Source organism: Gigantopelta aegis, chromosome 12 (genome assembly GCF_016097555.1).
Source record: "Gigantopelta aegis isolate Gae_Host chromosome 12, Gae_host_genome, whole genome shotgun sequence".
NCBI classification, from domain to species: domain Eukaryota; kingdom Metazoa; phylum Mollusca; class Gastropoda; order Neomphalida; family Peltospiridae; genus Gigantopelta; species Gigantopelta aegis.
In genome coordinates, this window is record NC_054710.1 from 4,086,501 (window position 1) to 4,113,219 (window position 26,719).

The window sequence follows — 26,719 nt, forward strand, 5'->3', positions numbered from 1 at the left end:
AATTGAACTTAATTATATACCATACTGTGATGACGCAGGACGTCGTAGGCCGTCGTACGATGTCGTAGACCATCGTACGACCACGTGAGACAATCGTGGGCCTATCGCGGGATGCTCGTGCGACGTCGTAGGATGTCGTACGACGTCGCACGACTTTTTCGGGTTACCTCGACTACCAACGAAAGCTACATCATACGATGACGCACGTCATCGTACGATGGTCGTACGATGACGTGCGTCGTCGTATGATTGCAATAGCATAATATTTCATTGTCTACCATCGCGGGCCATCGTAGGTTTAGGCCATCGTAGCCCATCGTATACCAAAACGCAGGCTCTGTGGGACCATAGCTTTACTTCCGTGCTCGATGCAGCAGAACAAAATTCGCCATGTTTATATACTACTATCTATACAAATTATATACATTGTAGTTATTAACATAGAATATTTTAACACCAACCTTTCCAACACTTCTCAACTTTACCATAGAAAATCGACACCTAATACCAGAATCAAATATCAGGCTGAACCACAACTGTCACGTGTCACTATCTGCACGTGCACTTAATATGTGTATTCGTATTCTACTTCCATTTTACCGGCCTCAGTGGCGTCGTGGTTAGGCTGGTAGGTACTGGGTTTGGATCCCAGTCGAGGCATGGGATTTTTAATCCAGATACCGACTCCAAACCCTGAGTGAGTGCTACGCAAGGCTCAATGGGTAGGTGTAAACCACTTGCACCGACCAGTGATCCATAACTGGTTCGACAAAGGCCATGGTTTATGCTATCCTGCCTGTGGGAAGCGCAAATAAACGATCCCTTGCTGCTAATCGGAAAGAGTAGCCCATGTAGTGGCGACAGCGGGTTTCCACTCAAAAATCTGTGTGGTCCTTAACCATATGTCTGACGCCATATAACCGTAAATAAAATGTGTTGAGTGCATCGTTAAATAAAACATTTCTTTCTTTCGTATCAGCATTGGTCGAAATAGTCTGAGGAAGTGTGAGGAAGACTCGAATGAGGTTCAGCAATGATTGGTTTCTTGCAGTCGATGACTGTTTTAAGCAATGGTGGTGTTCTTGCTGGTGTCCATGACATTGTTAAAGGAACATTCCTGAGTTTGCTGCAATTTTTAAGATGTTATCGATTAACAGAGACTTTTTAACGATTGTAATTACGTATCAATGATATTTTTCAGCATAAAATATTAGTGGCTGTATATTAAACATGTTTGTGATCGTTCTAATATTTGTACTAGGTTAAATTTCATTTTATTTCCAAAAATATTGTTTTTTCGCACTTACGAAATTATTTAAAGACAAAATCCAGTTTGGGCTTCTTAGACATATTAAGACGACCAGGAACACATTGAATATGCAGACACTGATATTCTAAACAAGAAAATATGTTTAATATGTAAGTTTAATTGTAGAAATATTTTATTAGTTGGAAACATTTTACAATGGAGCAAACTCAAGAATGTCCCTATAAGCAATGATGTTCGGTTTGCGAAAGCAGTCGGTAGAGACCAGTCTAGTCACAAGAACTTTGCTAAATAAAAAAAATATGGACGACAAAAGAAAGCAATACGTAGTTTCACTTTATCGCAAAATTATTGATTGTGTTTCTTTTAATAGTAAATATATGTTTCAATACTGTAATAGTGTGCTGTTGGGATTAGTTCAATGGGGACGCGAAGACGGGTGAAGAAGCACGTAGGCCCTACACGGATGGATGTAGGAGTTTTTAAGGGAGGGAGTGTAACGTTTGAAAAGGACACCATCATTATTCAGGGAGGGGATGCAACATTTAAAAGGGGCACCTCCGGTATTCATGCGAAACAAGCTTCATGCTTTCAAGCCAGTCCTGGGAGAGTGGCAGTCCTCCTATAGGCAGTGCATGGAGGATGAAATATGGCGCATTCATTTATCTTGAAAAGATCCCTTGGTGCATTGGTGTTTTGTCTGATAACTAATAGTCAGAATTACCAAATGTTTGACGTCCAATAGCCAATGATTAATTAATCAATGTGCTCCAGTGGTGTCGTTAAACAAAACAAACTGTTCGTTTATCATCAGAGAGAAACTGGAAACAGATATCTTTAGACGAAGATATGTGATAGAATCCTTTCTTTGAGATACTGACTTTTATTCTAAATTTTAGTTTCATCTGTCTGTGATATTTGTATTTTTACACAGTTCCTAACACTGTCGTATAATGCAACAGTTGCATTTTTATATTGATGTTAATCATCACTTGATATTTGCAAATACCACAGTTTGACACCCAATAGCCGATTTATTTTTTGGTCACCATTCATTCCAGTATTCAAGGAGAGGATACAACTTCTAAAATGGCATCTCCATTATTCAGGGAGGGGTGTAGTGATTAAATAGGCCCTCTCCAGTATTTAAAGAGGGGGCGCAACCTTTAAATGGACATACCCTAGTTTTTAAATACTAAGGCATAGTTGTGACTGTTAGAGCCTTTTTTGATAACTAAAATCATATTTTACTTAGATTTTATTGTTTAGATTATCCATTTCCATACATTCGAAGTCTTTTTGGTCATCCTGGTATTTTTATTATCACACAATGCATTTATCATATTTTTAAACATGCACGTGCGTCTGAGACGTAACATTTATGGAGTCGAGTATTAGTGAATTTTTAGAAGTTTGTTTTGTTTAACGACACCACTGGAGCATATTGATTTATTAATCATCGGCCATTGGATATCAAACATTTGGTAACATTGATATATAGTCTTAGAAAGGCCTACTACATTTTTTCATTAGTAGCAAGGAATCTTTTATATGAACCACTCCATAGACAGGATACCACATACCACTGCCTTTGATATACCAGTACACTGGCTGGAACGAGAAATAGCTAAGTGGGCTCTACTTTTAGAGTCACAAACTCGTGTTTCACTCAATTGTAACTTTATCCAAATGTGTTGTAGGTTTGTAGATTAATTAAACTTAGTGTTATTTCTTACGGGTTGAAACTAGGGTCTGTCCCTTTAATTAAACTTAGTGTTATTTCTTACGGGTTGAAACTAGGGTCTGTCCCTTTAATTAAACTTAGTGTTATTTCTTACGGGTTGAAACTAGGGTCTGTCCCTTTAATTAAACTTAGTGTTATTTCTTACGGGTTGAAACTAGGGTCTGTCCCTTTAATTAAACTTAGTGTTATTTCTTACGGGTTGAAACTAGGGTCTGTCCCTTTAATTAAACTTAGTGTTATTTCTTACGGGTTGAAACTAGGGTCTGTCCCTTTAATTAAACTTAGTGTTATTTCTTACGGGTTGAAACTAGGGTCTGTCCCTTTAAAAAGACAACGACAGAATTGAAAAGTACACTAACTATCTACGCAAATGTCAAGATGACAAAGACATTTCATATTATCAAGGAACAATGGGTTCTATGACTATCTGGTATTTCGAAGAGTGTTTATGGTACAGGCAATCTATCGTCGATGAACTAAGTAAAGCTCGTATCTGCCAGATTTACGAGTGTTTTCGCATTAATAATGTCTTCATTTAGTAAAGGAAGGGACGTAGCTTAGTGGCACAGCGCTCGCCTGATGCGCGATCCATCTAGGATGGATTCTAGTCGGTGGGCCCATTGGGTTATTTCTCGTTCCAGCCAATGCTCCACAAATGGTTAACAAAGGCCGTGGTGTGTACTATCCTGTCTAAGTGATGATGTGTATAAAAGATCCCTTGCTGCTAATCGAAAAGGGTAGCTCATGAAGTGGTGACAGCTGGTTTCCTCTCTCAGTATATGTGTGGTCCTTAACTATAAGTCCAACGCCATATTTCCTTCCTGACTTCACTGGTTTCGAGCGGAATGTGAAGATTGTCTAGAAATTTCTTGTCGCAGGTCATACCTTGGAATACCAGTTCTGAGCAGATTAATTTTAAATTGATTTTTTTCTTGCATGAGACGCGCTGGGAAGCTTTGCCCGAAAGTATTCAAATCCCCCAAAATTTGTTTTGTTTAACGACACCACTAGAGTACCTTGATTAATTAATCATCGTCTACTGAATGTCAAATATTTGGTAATTCTGACACAAAGTCATCAGACAAAACCTACTTATTTTTTGCTAATGCAGCAAGGGATATTTTATATGCACTTTCCCACAGGCAGGACAGCACATACCAGTGTGGTGCACTGGTTGTAACTAGAGAAACCCTAATCAGTTAAACTGATCCACCGAAGTGTTTCGATCATGCGACGCGAGCACTCAACCGATTGAGAGGGGCGGGATGTAGCCCAGTGGTAAAACGTTCGCTTGATGCGCGGTCGGTCTAGGATCGATCCCCGTCGGTGGACCATTGGGCTATTTCATGTTCCAGCCAGTGCTTCACAACTGGTGTAACAAAGGCAGTGGTATGTATTATCCTGTCTGTGGGATGGTGCATATAAAAGATCCCTTGCTGCTAATCGAAAAGAGTAGCCCATTTTTTTCTGTCGCGCGACACGAGCGACAAACATACACTGAATAAGTGAAAATAAAAAATTGGGGGCCGAATTTTCCAAAAAAAACACACTTTTACTTGGCAGTTTCAACTGTTGATAACAATTTAAAAAAAAAAGAAAAAAGACTGTCGTTATAGTCGAGTTAGGATATAAATAATATCGCGGACGAACTATAGGAGGTTCGATCACGTGACTAAAGTTCGTCAAGAAAGCGCTCGTTTTATCATTTTATTTACAATATCAACTGTAATACACATATAAAAACAACATGTATATAATAAAATAAATAAATAAATAACAAACAAAAACACACACAAACAACCATTCACTGACACAAGCCAAACAAACTTGCACAATTATTTAAACCTCAATAACACCTAATAGTCTGAAATAATTGACTGCCAGTGGCAAGTGATCGCTTGATGTGCGGTCGGTCTGAGATCGACCCCCATCGGTGGGCCCATTGGGCTATTTCTCGTTCCAGCCAGACCCAGTGCATCACGACTGCTATATCATAGGCCTTGGTATGTGCTATCCTGTTTGTGGGATGGTGCAGATTAGGCGTGATTTAGCTCAGTTGGTTGAGTGCTCGCTTCAGGTGCTTGCGTCGCAGGATCGAACCACCTCAGTGGGTCCATTTTGATGATTGTTTTTTTCTCGTTCCAACCAGTTCACCACAACTGAACAAAGGTCGTGGTATGTTTTCCTGTATGTGGGAAAGTGCATATAAAAGATCCCTTCCTGCATTAGAAACAAAATGCAGCGGGTTTCCTCTGATGACTACGAGACATAATTACCAACTGTTTGACATCCAATAGCAGATGATTTTTTAATCGATGTGCTCCAGTGGTGTCGTTAAACAAAACAAACTTTTGGTGCATATTAAAGACCCCTTGCTACTGATAAAAAAGGTAGCGGGTTTCCTCCTCTAAGACTATATGAAAAAATTGCCATATGTTTGACATCCAATAGCCGATGATTAATAAATCAGTATCAATAAGTGTGTGTGTGTGTGTGTGTGTGTGTTGGGGTGGGGTGGGTGGCTTGAGGTCACTCGAGCTAGTTCCTCGTATATACGCGGGACTACAGATCTAAAGGAGCAATAATTCTCTCTGCTTCTCTCAGTCAGGGTGAGGTGTAGCTCTATGGTAGAGCGCTCGTCTGAGGTGCGATTGGTCACAGGGTCGATCACCGTCGATATGTCTGGGTTTTACCTTCCTTACTAGTGCTCTACGGCTGGTACACCAAAGGCCGTGGTATGTACTGTCTTGCCTTTGAGAAATTGCACACAAAAGATCCCTACCTGCTATATCGCTATGGGCATGTTTCTGTCAAAATAACCATATTGTAGACAGCGCCTAGTCATATATTACGATGTGCTGAGATGTTATTGAACATCTTTTTTCAGCCTGGATTTTATATTGAGAGAACTACATGGGTCAACAAGCAAATCTATATAAATGTAAACGGTGGCGCCTGATTGGGTGCATACGGCCTCATCCGCCCCCGGTTACGTCAACGCGTATTTCTCCCCCCCCCCCCCCCCCGATTGTCTGTCTGACTCTCTCTCTCTCTCCCCCCCCCTCTCTCTCTCTCTCTCTCTCAATCTGTCTTTGTTTTTGTATGTCTGTCTTTGTCTGCATGTCTCTCTCTCTCTCTCTCTCTCTCTCTCTCTCTCTCTCTCTCTCTCTCTCTCTCTCTCTTTCGCTTTGTGTCTCTGTTATGGTTGTTGCTGATGCAAAACAAATGTAGCCGGTTTCCTCTCTATGGCTGTGTCAAAATGACCATATGTTTGAGATCCAATAGCCGATGATTAATAACACAATGTGCTCTAGTGGTGTCGTTAAACAAAACAAACTTCTGTTGATGCAATGTGATGATGATTACTATGCAGTGATGTCAATCCTGGGGTGAGACCAGGTCTCCTGACCTCCCCTGAAAACCATTTATAATTAGGAAAGAGCTGAATAAAACGCCAGTTTTATTACCTGTATCCAAAATTATATATCCAGTTAGATTATTGTCCCGTTTTCAGGGTCGTAACCAAACATGTGTCCCTTTCCGTTTTATACGTGCACCTGTTTTCTAACTGGAAAAGAACGTACCTATAATATAAACCGGGAGCCCAGGGCCTCGAGCTCGAACGAACGAGGTACTAATATCTGAGTAGTGGGACACATACGGAGTAACTTGACATTTACAGAAATGGATTTCTGCCGGGGCCCACCTGCTGCGTGTGAACCCTGGCTACCCTTAAATAGCCCCTGAAATGGGTCTAGCTCAAACATAGGAGGTACCAGTCAGAACCACTTCTAAACTGTGCACACTATCAACCTTACAACGAGGACACATGTGACAGACACGCCAGCTGCTGCAAAACGCCCCCCCCCCCCCCAGACGCCCCAGAAAGGCCCCCAAAATTTGGGCTAGCTCAAACATTGGAGGTACCAAGTAAAACCAAGTTTAAATGAACAAGTACACCCCACTGAGTGTGAAATGGCCCATGCCAGACAAATTGTCTGCTGCGTTGGCTCTACCAGACGCCCCAAATATTCACCCTCCATACTCTCTTGAAAAACTGGTCTAGCTCAAACACTGGAGGTACCAGGTAAAACCAAGTTTAAATGTACAAATACATTCCACTGAGTGTAAAATGACCCATGCCAGACAAATTGTTTGCTGCATTGGCTCTACCAGACACCCCAAACATTGACCTCCAACACCCTTGAAAAACCATTCTAGCTCAAACATTAGAAGTACCAGGTAAAACCAAGTTTAAATGTATAAGTACATTCCACTGAGTGTAAAATGGTCCATGCCAGACAAATTAGCTGCTGTATTGGCCCTACCAGATACCAAAATTTCACCCCATGGACCCTCTGGAACACAGGTCTAGCTCAGACCGCAAAGGAACCAGGTATAAGAGGATAGGTCACAGAGGAAATAAAATGACAAAAACACAGCTGTTCGTGTTATTTGTTTTCTTAACTTCATTTTTCAAAATTTTCTGGAGGGCGCTAGGGCGCTCGCGATTAGTCACACGAAATATTGTTAGAACCCAATTGTCCCCCCCCCCCCCCCCCCCCCCCCACTTTTTCCTTGCAAATGACGCCCATGCTGTCTTGCATATAAATACCTTTCGCTGCTAATCGGTCAGGCGCGGATTTAGTGGCGGCCCAAGGGGCCCGCCCCCACCCCTATTTTTGGGGTCAAGTTATTTTTTTTTTTTAACTATAGCATACACTAGAGTGGAATTACACAAAAATGCACTTATTTCCCAAGAGTCTTTAAATTATATTTTGTTCATGAAAATCGTCTTAAAGGGGCATTCCTGAGTTTGCTGCAATTTTTAAGATGGTATCGACCAACAGAGACTTTTTAATGATTGTAATTACATAACAAATATATGTTTCTGCATTAAATGTTACTGACTCTATATTAAACATGTTTCTGACTGCTTTAATATTTGTACTAGGATAACTTTCATTTTATTTTCTGAAAACAATTTTTTTCGTACGTACGAAATTAGATGAAGCCAATATCCAGTTTGGGCTTCTTACAAATATTAAGACGACCAAAAACACATTGGATATACAGACTAATATTCTTTCTGATTAGCAGCAACATATTACATAACATGGCTGTTAATACACATTGGCCCAGTTGTTCAAAGCAATGTATATTACTGAAACAATTGTTTCGATATTCCTTCCCATTTACCGGCAGCCGCAGTCAACGGAAAGCCAGCCTAATATGGGAAGGAGAGATTACCACTTTAACTTTAAAAAAAAGAAGAGACCAGAGTTTATGAAATTTTGAAGATAACAAAAACAGTATGACAATACCAAAAACATACGTTAATATAGCTATTTTGTTACTCAGATGCGAGGCAATCGCGTTTCAGGCCACTTAAATTTCAAAATTTCGCGGGGGAGCATGCCCCAGGACCACACCCCCCCCCCCCAGTAATCTCGGGCGCTTCGCGCCCTCGGCCCCCCCCCCCCGCCCCCTATTTAAAAATCATCGATCCGCGCCTGTCGGTAGTTTAATCAATATTTAGATACATCATAATCAATATATTTTAGACACCTTAGCCTAATGTAAAGGTGTATTTTATAAACAGGCGTTCCTTTCCCTTTGTTTATTCGTAACGTCGCACGTGTGACGCGCGAGTTAGCCCATGACGTCACCATTTATCAGAATTTAAACATGGAAAGTCCTTCTTTCGCTCTCCGCTACGAATTAAGCTACCAACGGTAAGTTTTACTTAAAATATCATAAACAATATATATGCTATTTGTTTTGATTAATAAATGTAAAAAAGTATTCTAATAAAATGTTTCATAGGCCTATAAAACGATTCGGTTACCAGCAATTTCAATAGCATTGATCAGCTGCTACATCTACGTCAGATCTGTTACATCACGTGATACTCTTTCTTCGGTAAAAAAATAAATACAATTTTTAGCAGATTTCTCATCAGTTAACGTTAAAAACACGTTAGCCACTGTGTATGTTAAATGGTTAGCTGAGAGAGAACATGATACCATTTAAGGGTTGAATTTAGAAAGCTACATAAGTGACTGTCGAGGAGGGGAGAGCTTGGTTTTTTTTTGTTTGTTTGTTTTTGGGGGGGCTTTTTTGTTGTTGGTTTTGTTTGTTGGTGTTTTTGTTGGTTTGTTTTGTTTTGTTTTGTTGTTTGTTTGTTTTTTGGGGGGTGGGGGTGGGGTGGGGGGGGGGGGTGTTGTTTTGTGTAGAAAAGATGGACCAGTGACGGACCTTCATAAAATTTACAATTCAGAAGGTTTGTTGATATGAAATATTTTATGGTAAACGTATGCACTTTAACAAAGCCTTTAATTATTAGTTCGTTTATGGAGTCATCTCCCCAAAACCCTCTTTAGGTGGTTAAAAGAAAAAAAGAAAAAAGAAGAAACAAGTACGGTAGCAACAATAACAGATCCATAGTCCGTCCCACGGTTAACGCCTTTTTTTTTCATACTATGGCATTAACTGCAAGTTATTTATTCCTGAGCCAATTGTTTTTCTAAATTGGACACAAAAATAGTAGTTCTGTTCTTTCCAAAACACTTCTCTTTTTTTTTTCTTACGTCAAACCTAACTGAAATTATTTTTGTAGAATGATATTGAACGGACTATAATAATAAATAATTATATTATAATACAGGCGAGTATGCAGAAATTTTAGCAGGGGAATCTATAGGATTTAGTCCCATCCTCCTACTTTTTGTTTTGTTTTTGTTTTTGTTTTGTTTGTAAATAATTTCAGTTTTGTTTGACGTAAAAAGAAAATTAAAAGTGTATTGGAAATAACAAAACAAAACAAATATTTCTGTATCCAATTTAGAAAAAAAAAATTGGCTCAGAAATAAATAACTTGTAGTAAATTTCATAGCATGTAAAAACAAATCCGTGTGGGACGGAATATAAGAAAGAATAAGAATAATTTATTTGAATAACACCCGTATATGGGCAGAGCAAAAACAACAACACAATATACATTTATATAGACTTGGCGAGCGAGGTTTATGTACACGTGAGGTGTGTGTGTGGGGGGGGGGGGGGGGGGGGGATTCAGAGGGTGTCCAGTCATGTTCCCCCCAAAATGTATATATATATATATATATATACTGAACAAAAAAAGAAACTTCCGATTTGTACATATAGTATTTGTTGTGTTAAAGAATTCATTGTGTAATGAAATTATATAGGTGCATGCATGGTTCGACATGTCCCGTGTAGTATTCGGTCAATTTGTTTTACTTGTCTTACTGACATTGTTGTCAAGTGAACGAAAACGCTTCAAAATTTGTAAAAATATTAACGTTTTTTACATTGTAGCATTTTTAGTATGCCAAGAATACCCAATAATTTACGCGAACGGGCGATTGGCATGCTTGATGCTGGCATGTCGACAGAAGACGTTGCAAGGCATGTTGGGAGTTCTAGTCGAGCAATACGAAATCTTCGCGTAAGATTTCGAACGACAGGAAGCACCAACGACTTACCACGTCGTGGACGTCCGCGTGTTACAACGCGTGGTCAAGACCGCTATATCATGAACACGCATTTGCGCAATCCATTCCAAACTGCCACTGCTACTGCTGCTAACAGACCTGGGCTTCATAATAACCGAATCAGTGAGCAAACTGTTCGTAATCGTATGCGGGAGAACGGTTTACATGCACGACGTCCTTACGTCGGATGCGTTTTAACGCAACGTCATCGTCTAAATTGTCTTAATTGGGCACGTGTACACACTCGTTGAATACGGCGACGCTGGAATACCGTTCTTTTTAAGAATGAATCCAGATTTTCTTTACAACGTGGTGATGGCAGGGTGCGCGTCTACCGTAGGAGAAATGAAGGCTATGCTGACTGTTGTGTTCTTGAACGAGATCGTTTCAGGGGTGGAGGTTCTGTCATGGTCTGGGCAGCCATTGCCCATGGTTATCGTTCACCACTAGTCGTCATTGATGGCAATTTAAATGATCAACGTTACCGCGATGACATTCTCGCTCATCACATCATTACTCTGTTGCATAACAACGCCAACATCTCAATTTTTCAGCATGATAATGCCACCTCACATACAGCTAGAGACACTGTAAATTTTCTTAGGACAAATAACATTGATTTCATTGATGACTGGCCCGCTAAAAGTCCTGATCTCAACCCCATCGAGCATGTCTGGGATAGTCTGGACAGACGATTGAGGCGTCGTCCCAACCCACCCGCTAACGTCAACGAACTTCGTCAAGCGCTCATTCAGGAATGGAACAATATTCCACAGGCAGAAATCAACACTTTAGTCAATTCTATGCGCCTCCGATGCACTGCAGTGGTCAATTGAAGAGGTGGTCATACCCGTTATTAAGTGGGTGTTGTTGTTTTTTTAACCCCTACCACACTTGGTCAAAATTTCTCCCAGTTTCTGTTAACCTATGGCCATGATTTTGGCACCAAACGATGCATCATGGAACACTCTTTAAACGCATATATAACAATTATTCCCACGGTTTGTTTTCATCAAGTTATGTTCAAGCAAAGTTAGCGGAAGTTTCTTATTTTGTTCAGTATATATATATATACATATACATATACATATACATATACATATATATATATATATATATATATATATATATATATATATATATATACATACATACTGCCATATACATACTGCCATATATATACTGCCATAATTTAGCAATATATATATATATATGTATCTATATATGTATCTATATATGTATGTATATATATATATATATATATATATATATATATATATATATATATATATATATATATATACATATATACACATATACATATATACATATATATACATACATATATATATATATATATATATATATATATATATATATATATATATATTTATCATATCACTACTAAGGAATAGCATTGGGCACGCCCATTACATAAATCACATATTTTGAGACATAAGTATGCAAATATATAAATTATATACCAAAACGTGGAACTATTTTCACCTGTCAAAATTGTTGACGAACAAACATGGCGTCTTTTGAAGTTGTCTTTTGCAAGTATGCAAAGTATGAGAAAATCCCCGCGATTGCAGAGACGTTATTCCAAAAATGTGGGCAAACACACAAAATCCCTTTCGATGTCCCGTTGAAGTTTTCAAGTTTTATTCTTCAAAACGACCGCGAAACTTTTGTGCTGACGACCCATTCTACATTGCTACACACGCACATACACACACACACTCGGTATGCCGAAAGCAGGAGAACAGTGGTTCCTCGGGCAATGCATTGGTAGAAATAAACTTGCTGGACTGATGAAAAACATGTGTTCGAGTGGTAATATTTGTACCACTAAACGACTGACGAACCACTCTGCACACAAATATCTGGTCCAAAAACTGAACGACAATCACGTTCCTGCTCATTAAAACATGCAGATAACAGGACACAAAAATATTCTTTAAGTTAATGCATACAGCCATATAAATCACGACCAACACAAAGAACTGTCGCACATTCTGTCCGCGATATCTACATCTGGTGAATCCTCAAGTTTGGTTCCCGCGTGTTCGTCTTCGAAGGAAATCCGACAACACTTTTAAATTCGAAACAATCACAGATCATCAATATTTCCGGCGGTGTGAACACCATGTTTGGAGGCAATGTCAGTGGAGGCAATGTCAGTGGGGGCAACATCGTAATAAATCTGGCTCAGCCTAAAAGTCCTGTTGTCCCCATAAAACAACGAAGAATCATTTTGGTAGATTCCGACGGCGACTGAACTTGATGAAGCCCTTAAATAGGTCAGTGACGTAGATACGCCTATGTCTGACAATGACGTAGTATTCAGCAAAATGCCGCGAAAAGTTATTTTGAAAATTTGGCTATTGTCAGTTATTTTATTATAATTTCATTGTTTATATATAAAACTGTTAAATTAGTATTAAATTGTTTAAATAGCTACAATCGTTCTGTCCGTTTTTAACCTAGTTTCAGAAAGCATGTATTGACAAACCGATTACCAGCTGAGTGATTGACATGTACATGTATTCATACGTCATAACAAATTGTTACGTCCGAGCGTTGGGGTTTTGTTTATTAATCATTTAAGTGAAAAATAAACAAAATTGACAGTGATATGATAAATAGAATTCGTCACGAGTATTTTTTAATATGGTAAATATCAACCTCGGCCTGTTAATCTGTATTTGTCTCGCCAAAGGCTCGACAAATACAGATTAACGAAGCCTCGGTTGATATTTCCCATATTAAAAAATACTCGTGACGAATCCTCTCTCTCTCTCTCTCTCTCTCTCTCTCTCTCTCTCTCTCTCTCTCTCTCTCTCTCTCTCTCTCTCTCTCTATATATATATATATATATATATATATATATATTGCTAAATTATGGCAGTACAATTAAAACAATATATAATATAACACGTAAGGCCGTTTCAAGTTTCCAATCGTTCTGATCGCTTCTCGTCTTTGCATCTGCACTGCCAGCCGCCTTCTTTGTACTAACGTCGTAAGGAACTTTCTGCGCTCGCGACCAGTCGACTACCGTACACAAGTACACATGTAAATATTGCACACGAAGATGAATTCCATAAATGCGACAATGGAGGCTGTCATCTTTATCACTTATGCTAACATAGAAGAAAACATAGAAGTAACCATATACCCGACGGAATTAAATAGCCGGGGATGGGGGATTTAGCTCAGTTGGTTGAGTACTTTCCTGACTTACTTGCGTCTCGGGATCAAACCACGTCGGTGTATACTATCCATTCTACTGAGTGAGTTTTTCTCGTTCCAAACAATGTACCACAAATGGTCAAAAGCCGTGGTATGTGTTTTCCTGTCTGTGGGAAAGTGCATAAAGATGATCCCTTGCTGCTAATGTAGCGGGTTTTCTCTACGGGTCATAATTACCAAATGTTTGACATCCAATAGCCGATGATTAATGTGATCTAGTGGTGTCGCTAAACAAACGAAACTGTAACTGGTCAGGTCAGAGGTTTTTACATGCACATTCAGAGCAAGCTGTTGTAGCGCAAGCCTGTCATGGGCGCAGGTGTCAGTCTCGGCCGGCTCCTCTGTCCAGGACATGTACATTAACTTAAATAGCCTGGCTAACAAGGACCGACTACCTACCAGACGGCATTGGCATACGGGCTCCCATTTTTGTAGGGGTGGAGTGGGGGTGGGAGACCGGAGGTCAGACTGATATATGACTGAAGCAAACTTAAATACCCTAATCAGGGCCCTGTTCCACGAAGCGATTTTAGCCCTAAGATCATCTTAAATGTATAACGACTGTACATACATTTAAGGTGATTTTAGCGCGCTAAGATCGTTTCCCAGAACGAGGTCCTGGATGACAACATTTATTCATATTACCATTACTACCAAACCGCTATAGAGGGTTGCAAATGATTTAGTAGTAGGCCAACGTAGTTTTTTTACGTAGAAAGACGGAAATGCCCCCCCCCCCCCCCCCAACTTTGTGGGAACAGCGATGTTGTTTTTTATATTTATACATGCATCTTCCTATGCACGTGAGAGTGAAAAGGTTTCAGACCATCTTATTTTGCCGTATGTTCCATCGTTGTTTTCGATGCGGGACGTAGCTTAATTAGTGGTGCAGCGCTCGCCTGTTGTGTTATCGATCTAGGATTGATCCATGTCAGTGGGCCCATTGCGTAGGGCCTATATTATTTCTCGTTCCAGTCAGTGCACCACAGCTGGTGTAGCAAAGGCCGTGGCACATGTATGTGTTATCCTGTCTGTGGAATGGTGCACATAAAAGATCCCTTGCTGCTGATCGAAAAGATAACGAGCTTCTCTCGGCATACTAAGTTCAAAACATGTAGCTCCCCTCTCTTATTTTCGGCAGACCGTTAAAAAATGCGCCCAGTTTCTGTCATTCAAACTGTGCACCTTTTACCTTTGGCATTAATTCTACGAGACATTCAAAATTTCATAGCACCAAAACAAACCTCCGCCTGTTACCAGCTCCGGTCGGCTGCTAGTGCTCTCTTGCATCTGCCAGCGCAGGCGGTTCCTTCTCCCACCTACCCCCACCCCTTTCCTGTTCTGGACGGAGGAGCCGGCCAAGGCCCGCACCTGCGCCCACGACAGGCGTGCGCTACAACAGCTTGCTCTGAATGTGCACGTACAATCCTCTGACCCGACCTGACCTAATCAAAAAGAGTAGCCAATGAAGTGGCGACATCTGGTTTCCTCTCTCAATATCTGTGTAGGCCTAGTCCGTAACCATATAACCAGTGCGTCGTTAAATTAAACATGTCCTTCCTTCCTTCCTTCCTTCCTTCCTTCCTTCCATCGTTTTCTTTTTCTTCTTTTTTTTTCCCCCTGAATTCGAATATTTGCTCCAGAACTGGGGAGGTGGGGGCATTTACCCTCGACCCCGCAACTTGTACACTTATGAACGGCGGTGTTTTTTGTTTGTTTGTTTTTTTGTTCTTTCTTAATTTTGTTTTTCTTTGTTTTATTTGGTAGGGGCGGTGTGGGTGTTGAGCCCAGTGTAAAACCACCACATATCCTATATAAACGTCCACATGATAATGGTTAACATCTAGTAAGATATAAAACCGTTCAATAGTAAACGTTTTTCTGAGCATTCCTATTTAAAAAAAAATTCAGATCATATATGCCCCCGAACTACCCTACAAATATCGCTTCCCTATTTAGAGTTCCGTGCCCCCCCCCCCCCCCCTTACATATCATATCGCTAGTCGCGCAGCAGGAAATCGTGTACGGGAGGGGGGTGCGAAGTTTATAGGGGATTGCGCTTTGCTCCCCAAGAAATTACATTGAACAATTGTTTTTGCTAGGCTTAGGGGAAGGGGAGAGGGGGGTTGACCCCCACCTGCACAATCACCTGATCGTACGTACCACTGACGATCTTTTCCCTTCTTATTTCTTTTTTCCTTTCTTTCTTCTTCTTCTTCTTCTTCTTCTTCTTTTAAAACAATTTCCCCATGTTTCATTTATTTAATATAGTGATTATTGCAATACCGATCAAGAAAATGAAGTCCTCTGCCGTCACTGTTATCCCAGCGCGGATCCGGGGGAAGCGGGGGGGGGGGGGGGGGGGGGAGATCGAGCGGGTCAAGTTTTGCTCATTTATTTTAAAGTGCATTCACCGCAAATGTACATTTTCAATGTTAGTAGTTGCATGTAGACACCGCCACCACTGCAAATATTCCTGGACCCGCACCTGGTTATGTATGCTATTTTTCAAAATTATATTTTCATTGATGCTATCAGTTTGTTTTATTTATTTATTTTATTTAGTTCAGTTTTAATGTTAAATGCCATTTTTCTGTTGGGTGGGGGTGTGAGTGGGGTGGGGGTGGATGGACACTGTTTTGTTAAAGTTTGTTTTGTTTAACGACACCACTAGAACACATTGATTTGTCAATCATGGGCTATTGATTTGTCAATCATGGGCTATTGGATGTCAAACATTTGGTTTCAATGTCAATACGGGGAAGGCTGAAGGTGACTCGAGTTACCCACTAGTAAGACCAGTTTTATTTAAGTCACTCGATGGTCGCAATAGCGGAGTTTTAATATATATAGACAACCCTTCCCCAAAGTGCTTGTTCACCGTATCCCCACTTTGCTACCAGCCTCCCTGTAAGACGTTCCGTTGTTTTGACGTGACGTTGATAGACAACGGCCTTGTAGAGTTACCGCCCTTGACGCAATTTCCATGACAACCACTTAGAGGACGTTCATCACGTCGCGCTTTTGTTTCGATTGTTGTCGTCGCAAATGTTTTCAGTATGAAAAAGGTTTTTCAAACAAATGGAAAGAGAAGACCCAGGGAGTCAACTTCGACTACGTCTACATCGTCAGTGATGTCAGATTACAGCTACGGCTATGTCTATGACAAGAAGCAAGCGGAGAGACAGAAAAAACGGGCCATCAATATTGTCTCCAGTTCGCCAGTCATTGGGCCAGATGAGAATGGGTAGGACTACTGTAACGGGCCAAGTCTTTGGAAAATCATAGTCCGTCCCACAGGGAACGCCTTTTTTTTTTTTAATATATGGAATTGACAAGAAATTATTTATTTCTGAGCCGATTGTTTTCTAAATTGGACACAAAAATAGTAATGTTTTTTTTTGTTTTTCCTAAACATTTTTACTTTTCTTCTTCCGTCAAAACAAAACTGAAATTATTTAGGTCTATATAAACCCCCCCCCCCCCCCCCCCCCCCCCCCAAAAAAAAAAAAAAAAAAAAAACCCACAAAAAAACCCACAACATTTTTGTAGGATGGGACGGAGTACAGAATTTTATTTCTTTGAAAACAGTTTAAATGAAATATTTTATTGGCTAAATATTTTACAAGTTTAAATGAACTATTTTACAAATAATAATAATAATAATAATAATAATAAATAAATAAATATTTTACAAATAATAGTAATAAATAAATAAATATTTTACAAGTAATAATAATAGTAATAAAAACATATATATAGGGCCTATATATATGTATGTATGTATGTATGTATGTATGTGTATATGTATATGTATATGTATACAGTGCTGTCCGGTGTATCGGCGCACCTAAGCTTTCAAGGACTGTTGTCTATGTGAACATTGTAAAATATTTAATAAAATGCGTCTCTCACCAATGAAGAAGTGCACAATCTGAAATACACTACAAACTGTTTTATGTCTGTAGTAAATAAACATTTTAAAATGGTGCATAAATATAGGCACCCCCTTATATCCAAAACGATTTGCATGTCCGGTGATTCGGCGCAGTAGATGTAGATAGTTGACCCCGCTATTTATAAAACGCCCATGACCTCACTTTTAGCCCATAAATGCTACACTATTGTCCCAGAATTATTTTAGTACTTTTTTGTTTTGTCTTGTTAAAAATATTACTATGAAAATGAACGATCACATATGACCCATCTCATGATCAGTTTCAGAGTTTGAGTGGCACAGTACTGCAGATGCATACATGTTCATTGTCATGCATGGCTAAGATGCCTACATGGATTTTATTTTTCTCGGGTAGATTGTGCACACACGTGGATCTTATTTCGCTTTTATTTTTTATAACAATGTGACAGTTGTGAACTGGAATGACTGTCAATTAAGGTGTAAAATTTTCGTTTTGTTTGTATTTGCCTGTGTTTTCTTTTTCGGTTTAAATAAAAAAATAACCGAACAAAAATAATTACATTTATAGTTTACTATAATTTTTAAAATGCGGGAAAGGTGGTTTTAGACTGGTTTTAACATTCTTAATATCAATAAGGATGACCTACTTCGCGTTTATAAACACGAAAACAGGTGAATGATTTATTTTGAAATTATTATATAATTGTTGATAATTCAAAAAAAAAAATAATTGCACCCGTAACAATAAATATGTTGATACTTGATTAACCATTGAAAAAGGAATTGAACTTTAGTTCGTTAAAAACTCCGACAACATGACACCTTCCTAAGCATACTCAAGCAAAATACCAAGTGCGCCGAATCACCGGACGCGCCGATACACCAGACACGGTTGTATATATATATATATATATATATATATATATATATATATATATATACTACTACTCAAAAGAATTTAAGGGTCAGACGATATTTTCGACATTATTTTCTGAATGTCGATTATATTAGCTAGACCATAATGTCACGCATGGTATTGTTCCATTTTGACGAAAGTGGGTCTAAGCAACCCATAAATGAATTAAAATCCACTGTCATTGACACTGTCGACTAGTTCAAATGGCGAAAACATGCTTACATTTGCACGTAAATTAGGGCGAAAGCGAAAGGTCTGCTAAGTGCCCATAACTTGCTTTTTCATAAAGCGCTTCATTTGTACGCTTTGCACGTGTATTCCATGTTCCCAATGCTGAATTTCTGTATAATTGGAGCTTGCGTTCGTGTACGGTGCACACTCCAAATTCGACAATGGTACGACTTCAACTGACTATCGAAGATCGAGGAAGGGCTATTGCTTGGCTTCAGGATGGCAATACGCAAAGAAATGTTGCTCTGAGACTTGGTGTCAGTCAGAGTGTCGTTGGCCGACTGTGGCAACGGTACCAAGCAACGAATTCTGTTCGAAATCGTCCACGTTCGGGAAGACCCCGAAGCACTACAAATAGAGAGGACCGCTACATCACCAATATGGCTCTACGTCAACGCACAACCACTGCACGCCGATTACGTGACAATCTGCGGACTGCGACTGGAACTCGAGTGTCTGATCAAACCATACGCAATCGTCTGAGAGCCAATAATCTACGCTGCCGTCGCCAGGCTGTTCGACCACCACTCCTACCACGTCACAGAACGGCCAGACGTCACTGGTGCACGCTTCATCTGCGGTGGCAACGTGTTCAGAGGGGTCGAGCGATGTTCACTGATGAGTCCAGGTTTAGTCTCCAGTTCAACGACGGTCGGTCGGGTTCGTGTCTACAGACGTCCTGGGGAGCGCTTCGCTGACGTTAACGTTAGACAACTTCACCGTTTCGGTGGTGGCAGCGTCATGGTGTGGGGCGGCATCTCTATCCACCACAGGACCCCCCTCTATGTGGTGGATGGCAATCTGAATGGAATCCGCTATCTGAATGAGATTATCCGGCCGTTGGTTCTCCCAGGCCTTCAGCAGATTGGCGGCAGGGCAGTTCTGCAGGATGACAATGCCAGACCCCACCGCGCCAGGGTGGTAACGGACTTTCTCAGACAACAAGGTATCGCCAGGATGGATTGGCCAGCATATTCGCCTGACTTGGCCCCAACGCCTGGGACGAATTAGGCAGGAGAGTTCGGGATAACCATGCCCCTCCGGCCAACCTTCATGATCTGGGTCAACTTCTTATGGCAGAGTGGCAGGCCATTCCCCAAGAGTTCTTCAGACGTCTGATCAACAGCATGAGGCAACGATGTGTCGAGTGTATTCGCACCAGGGGTGGATTCACACACTATTAAACGAATGTTCTAATGTGTAAAATCCATGTTTGACAACCTTCAACTTTGACAGCATGTCATGTGACTTTCTTGTATACAGTGACGTTTATTTGTGTTTTTTTGTAAATATGGAACAATAAATAAAAAATTTGGTGTAGTTTACATCATCAATCTAATACACTCTGAAACTTATTTGGTTATACATTTTTGACCCTTAAATTCTTTTGAGTAGTATATATGTATATGTGTGTATATATATATATATATATATATATATATATATATATATATATATATATATACAGTCGAACCTGTCTATGGCGGCCACTCGTGGGACATGACAAAAGTGGCCGCCATAGAGAGGTGGCCGCCGTATGCAGGTCATATATAAGTCCGAATTTTTAAAAACAATTACACGTATGTTGCAATAAAACTATTAAGGAGCCATATACATGTGCAAAAACGTAATTAAAAACAAGACAAAAAATTATCATCTATATGAAATTTTATTAAGTGAAAAAGAATATTTAACAAACAACAGAATAATGGAGCACTGTTCTGCAGTGTCACTTACGTCACCTCGCTCCCCACTTAGTGTACCTGCGACGATGTTGTGCCTATGCCTGAATGAATCCAGCCACCCATTTGACGCTTTGAAACTCGCTATTCCCAAATCTTTAACAAATTTTAACGCCTTCTCCTTAATCAGTGGACCGCTGACATTTATTCTACAAGCAGTGGCATCTTGGAACCATTTCCAAACCAACATGTTAATATCCTCATTGCCTGTAAGTTTTCTCTGCCTTTTTCTGTCAGATGGCTGGTTGTTATCACAATCTGCCAACACCTCCGCTTTTCTCTTTAAAATGCCATCATTTTGAGTTCTACCCACCCTGAAATGTTCAGCAATTTTTCTAGCACTCAATTTGTCTTTCTCTGATTTTTTAATGACCTCTACTCTCTGTTCCAACGTTAACGCGATCGGCTTACTGGGTTTAGGTGGCATTTTGAAAATAAATATCAGAAATAAACTGCGGCAGTATTTAATTCCTTCTAGAGTTGACACGTTTAACTCAAGTTGTTTTAGGCTAGATACCCTCTTATCAACTGCGTTTAATGACCACCGCCGATGACTAGTACATCGCACCGTTAATCCAGATTAAAAACACTTGTTAATTAACGAACACAGCTAAGCAACCGACGACCTTTAAAGAACCGCTGTTTATCAAGCCAATTGGTTATATCAACAAAAACATCTTACGTTTTTTTTTTTACAATTGCCGACATTTCTTTATAACTTGCACTAAAAAAACAATTGTGGCCACGATAGCAGGTTCATTTTCGCTTTTTTTATGACAAAAGTGTGGCCGCTGGCCGCGTTGAGCAGGTGGTTGCTATATAGAGGTAAAATATATAGTAAAATTCATTGGGGGACCTCAGGGTGGCCGCCATGGACAGGTGGCCGCCATATGGAGGTGGCCGCGAAGGCAGGTTTGACTGTATATATATATATATATATATATATATATATATATATATATATATATATATATATATATATATAGTAATCGTAATAAATAACTAAATAAAATTAATCTTACAGTATGTGATGTGCCTACATGTATATTCAATTAAGGTTCAAGCATGCTGTCCTGGGAACACCGTCCAGCAGCCTGGACTGCCTCTCCAGGACAGACAAACACTAAACAGATTCAATGTAAATTATTTGAATACAATATTAATTAAATGCGACAACATAAACTGAGACACAGGTGAAAGTTTCTGTAAAATACTGTAACTAAATATTTATATGCACATATCCAGGCATTGGGGCCATTCAAGTATTATGTGACACTATTTTTGACAAAATTTGATACCCGCCTCCCCCCTGCTATGCTCCGTAACGCTAGACCATATACACACCCAAAAATATTATGTAATGTTTGGAGACCTACCTTGTCCCCAATCTTTCATTAACAGACAAGTCATGCTATTGGTATAATATACATGTAAGTAACGTACTATTTTTGATTTAGGAAAACGCTGATATACATTTCAACACAGTTCATAATCCTTACTGTTTTCATCTAGCTATTACGACCTACGTTAAACACTGTCGCTGTGATCGAGCATTTATGAAAAGAAACAACAAAAAAACACACCCCCCCCCCACCTAATGCTGTTCAGTACATCCACCCACCCCATGTAATGCTACATGTACATGTACATAACATTTGGACATACACCCACCCACCTCATATAATGCTACATAATTTTTGGACATACAGCCACCCACCTCCTCGAACGTTACATAATATTTGAATGGCCCCATTGAATCTGAGAATTTTGTCTGGAAAGTTGAGTGAATTTTGTGGTATTGACAGAATGCTGATCGTTCTGGCTATTGGGACATGACATCATTTGAGTGAACTGTGAAATATGTGCATAAGCAGTTTTTCACCCAGAAATAAATTTTTGTGTATGTACATGCTATGGAATTCAATGCAACCACAGACACATGGGGTATGGGTGGCCTCCCCCAGAAAGAAAATGGATTTCAGTTTAGGGTTAGAGTTAAGAAAATCATACAATAATGATAAGAGTAATTAATTTTGTCAAAAGGTTAACTTTAAAAAATTAAATCAGCAAACAAATTTGGGTATAACCCCATAACCATTTTACTCGCTAGCAGAAACCCTGATAAGCATTTGGGCTCCCAAGTTTGTAGACGGTGCACGATGATTTTTGCACAAATTAATTGAAAATGCTCGAATCTGGATAAGAATATTTATTCACATTAAGCATTAGTGCCAAGCAGCTATACATAGCAAACGAATAACTATGCATTTTTACATGGACTATACAACTATTATTGTGAATAGAATGATGAAAAAACAGGGCCAAAAGGTTTCAGTCTGGTTTTTTCCTCAGATATCTCTATAATTTTTGCCCAAATTTGAGGATTTGCTCCAGCACTAAGAGTCAGTTGCGCCACCTCCACACACACACACACACACACCGTGCACCAGGGGTGGGGAAAAATAAAATTGTCAATTGGTCCCACTTGATGTCGTCACTACCGGGGGGGGGGGGGGGAATAAAAAAACAAAAATTTAAAAAACGATATTTGCCCAATAGTTTTTTTAAAAATCATAGTGATATTTGTATAGTTTTATCTTGAATCATGAACGCGAAACGATAAACATGAAAACAAAAACTAAAAAAATTAATCACATAATTATCATCAGTGAAAAAACCCACAAATTGTATATATTTTACATAATAGAATAAATAATATAAAAAAGGAATAAAAGTTATGAATTTTAAATCCTATATATGTATAAAAAAGTACGAGTATTCAGTACTGTATCTTGAAAATTAATCAAAGATGGCACCGTGGAAGCGTTTGACAGCCTGAGCTAGCACATGTTTAGACAAAGAGAGTAATAACGTCATCACTGATTGGATGAAATTTGACCTCTGCTGGCTCTTGAGATAACAGTACATGTAGCTGTTCTGCTCACTCCCACTTGTTAAAAAAAGGTGGAAACCTTTTGTTAATTTTAAAATCCTTTATAATTATTGGATACACTACATTGAACAGTCAACAATAAATACATTTATAGATTATTTCATTATATTGTATGCTATTTTAAGCAGTTTGTATTGCACAAAAGCCTCTTGCTGCAGACTAGGACAGTCAACCCGACAGAGCTCCGTACTCAGGTGTTGACAGGTGTTGATTGTAACCAGTTGCAAATTCTGGGTCCTTTGTTTTAATTGGAGTGTAATACCTTGATGGCTCTCTAAACCAAGAATGGTGCTATCGTTAATGTCTGTGTAATCTCTTGACCGACTCTGCGACTTTGAGAAATGTCTAGCCTAGTGGCAGTCGATTGACACTACTGTAGGTCCGACTTCAGTGACTGGCGATATACTTAGGCAGACTTTAAAATCACAAACGTCTGAAACACCAGCCATATTGACCACTATTTATTTATTATTTTAAATCATGCACGAGATACCATGTCTGGGCTGGCCGGTCCACTTGACCGATAGGAATTTGTTCCAATAATAGAAATGGACAGGTGTTTCGGACTGACAAGAATGACAAAAGTGGGACCGGCAAACGCGCGTTTTTAAAAATAATTTCGGTCTCAGAGATCGAGAATCGGTCCCAGACCGGGAAAAAAGGGCTTTTCCCCACCCCTGCCGTGCACCTGTCTTGTATGATTATGATTATTTTTGAGATATTTTGTGATAAACATACAGTATGTTCAATAACATATTTTTGTTGTTGCACGGTCAGAATGGTCTTTATTACTAATATAATAGTAAGATTAAATGGGTATGTAATGAAAAAAAAACTTCTTTTTTTTTTGGGGGGGGGGGGGGGGATAATTTTCATTAGCACTTAATTTAGTTATGTTTAAAAAAAAAAAAGCACCACAACTGATATATCAGAGGACATGGTATGTACTATCCTGCATATGGGATGGTGCATATAAAAGATCCCTTAATTGCTACAAATAATTTTTTTTATCGGGTTTCTTCTCTCAGACTATAATATGTCAAAATGACCAAATGTTTGACATTCATAAGCCGATGATTAATTACTCAATGTGATTTAGTAATGCTGTTAAAACAAAACAAACTTCTTTTTTTTTTCAGAGTACCCTGTGTGCCAGCGCCAGAGTGCAATGTGCCCGAAGATCCAGAAATACTGGAGTGGAAGATGTTGATGCAAGCTCATGGAGACATGAACCAAGACACCAACAGGAAGGTATTTTATTTAATTAATCTTCCCAAGACCGGGACTTAACCCAGACTTGAGTACTAAAGCGCTCACTTGATACATGATCGGTTTGTAATCGATCTCCGTCGGTGGGCCCATTAATTAGCTATTTATTGTTCCAGCCAGTACACCATGCACAACTGGTATATCAAAGACTGTGGTATGTGCTGTCCTCTCTACAGGATGGTGCATATAAAAGATCAGTTGCTACTAATGGAAGAAAATGTAGCAGGTTTCCTCTGTAAGACTAGATGTCAAAATTACCAAATGTTTGACATCCAACTATGTGCTCTAGTGGTGTCGTTAAATAAAATATTTATTTTTTATTTTTATATTTGGTCTGATCCTTAATCCACTAATTAGCAAAATTATAAGGCACGTAATTTTACACTGAGCTGTACATTGTGGCAGAACTCCTGGGAGTGATCGCCCATCTTTCCTATATACATGTAGTTACGGGGTTTTAGATCTCAATAATTTTGGGCACAACAGGGACTAACGTTGTCTTTTCTGAGCACAGGAAGGCAGTTTCAGTTCAGTATACTGTTATTAACAGCTGCTGGAGAGTTGTCAATTAATATTCAGAAATGTACATTTCAAGTTATTAAACTTAACATTTCGATGGCTTTGATGTGAAATATTTTAAGGTCGGCTACTCACATATTTGTACTTAATTTGGGCTTGATTTTTTTTTGGGGGGGGAGGGGGCATATGTATTTTGGGCACAAGGTTCATCGATCGCCCCGACTTTGATGCATTGATCTATAAGCTAGGCACTGAGTTAAGACTGAATATTGTGTTTCTTTTCAGATTTGTGATGAAATCGTTTGCGAAGCTGTAAAATACAATCCAGATGGCGATTGTAAGAATTAATCTTTTTTTAACTTAGACACATTTAAATTAAATTATTCATTGTTCATCATTTGGAATTTCGGACTTCACAAGATTATACTGGACAAAAATATCAGATTTTAAAATTACATGTATAGGCCTAGCATATAAAATTTACAGGGATCGAAATAAGTCGAAAACGATCGTTCAGGTTACCAGAAGGTTAATATCACATAATAAGAAAGTCAAGAATGGTAGTTGAAAGAATATTTTGTTTAGTATCGCGTAGAGATTTTCTAGGCAAATTTCAGAGGTCGCTATATAAAATTTTAAAACATTAAACAGTAGTTGTTAATCAATTTACAATTGACTAGAGATACATGTATCACTAATCAATTAAGATTTTAAAATAAAATGTTCTCTGTACTTTGTTCTTCACAAAACGTTATTTACTAAAACTACATCTAAATTTTTATGAACTGAATGTAATTTAGATACACATACAATATATCATGAATACAATGAGAATAGCTAGTGCATGATTCAGGGCCATACCCTGATCAAAATCCTAGGGGGAGCACTACTTTTATCAAAGAAATGAAACACTATACAAATTAAACCCTGAGATGTGTATGCTACTTTCAGGAGTGAAAAAAAAAAAGGTGAAATTCTCAGGAGGGCAACTGTCCCTGCCCCCCCCCCCCCCCCCCCCCCCGAGGGTACGACCCTGTGATTTACTTAAGGATTGTCTGTTATATCTTTTATGTTCATTGGGGTATGAACAAAAATAAATCATCCGCAAACTTATGTGAGAACGGCTTTGCCGATTCACAGTTTGCAGATGATTCTTTTGTTTGTTCATACCCTGATGAACGTAAAAGAAATAACAGACAATCTTTAAATAAACGTAAAAATAATGTTGTCATGCAATATATCTGATGATGTCACTTTAAATTGGTTCTTTGTCTTACTGAGCATTGTTGTTGCAGATCGATCCAAAAATAATTAGGAGATAACCATATGAAGTTTTTAGATTTGCGGGTGTTATTGTCTGTTTGATCCCGCAAATGTCATTTTTTAC

General features: G+C 39.1%; 1 protein-coding gene across 4 annotated transcripts in view; it reads left to right on the top strand.

Moving 5' to 3' along the window:
* Positions 1 to 8,663: 8,663 nt before the first annotated feature.
* Positions 8,664 to 26,719, top strand: part of LOC121386399 — a 55,084-nt gene continuing 37,028 nt past the window's right edge. Inside the window, exons 1-4 of one of the 4 annotated variants that reach the window (XM_041517277.1) lie at positions 8,685 to 8,746; positions 15,551 to 15,619; positions 24,684 to 24,795; positions 25,618 to 25,669. In XM_041517277.1, coding sequence (XP_041373211.1) covers positions 8,700 to 8,746; positions 15,551 to 15,619; positions 24,684 to 24,795; positions 25,618 to 25,669 — 280 coding nt within the window. In that variant the 5' untranslated portion in view covers positions 8,685 to 8,699. Of the gene's footprint in view, positions 8,747 to 15,550; positions 15,620 to 16,775; positions 17,031 to 24,683; positions 24,796 to 25,617; positions 25,670 to 26,719 lie in introns of those variants that run through there. The other 3 variants (XM_041517278.1, XM_041517280.1, XM_041517276.1) reach the window with 3 other exon arrangements.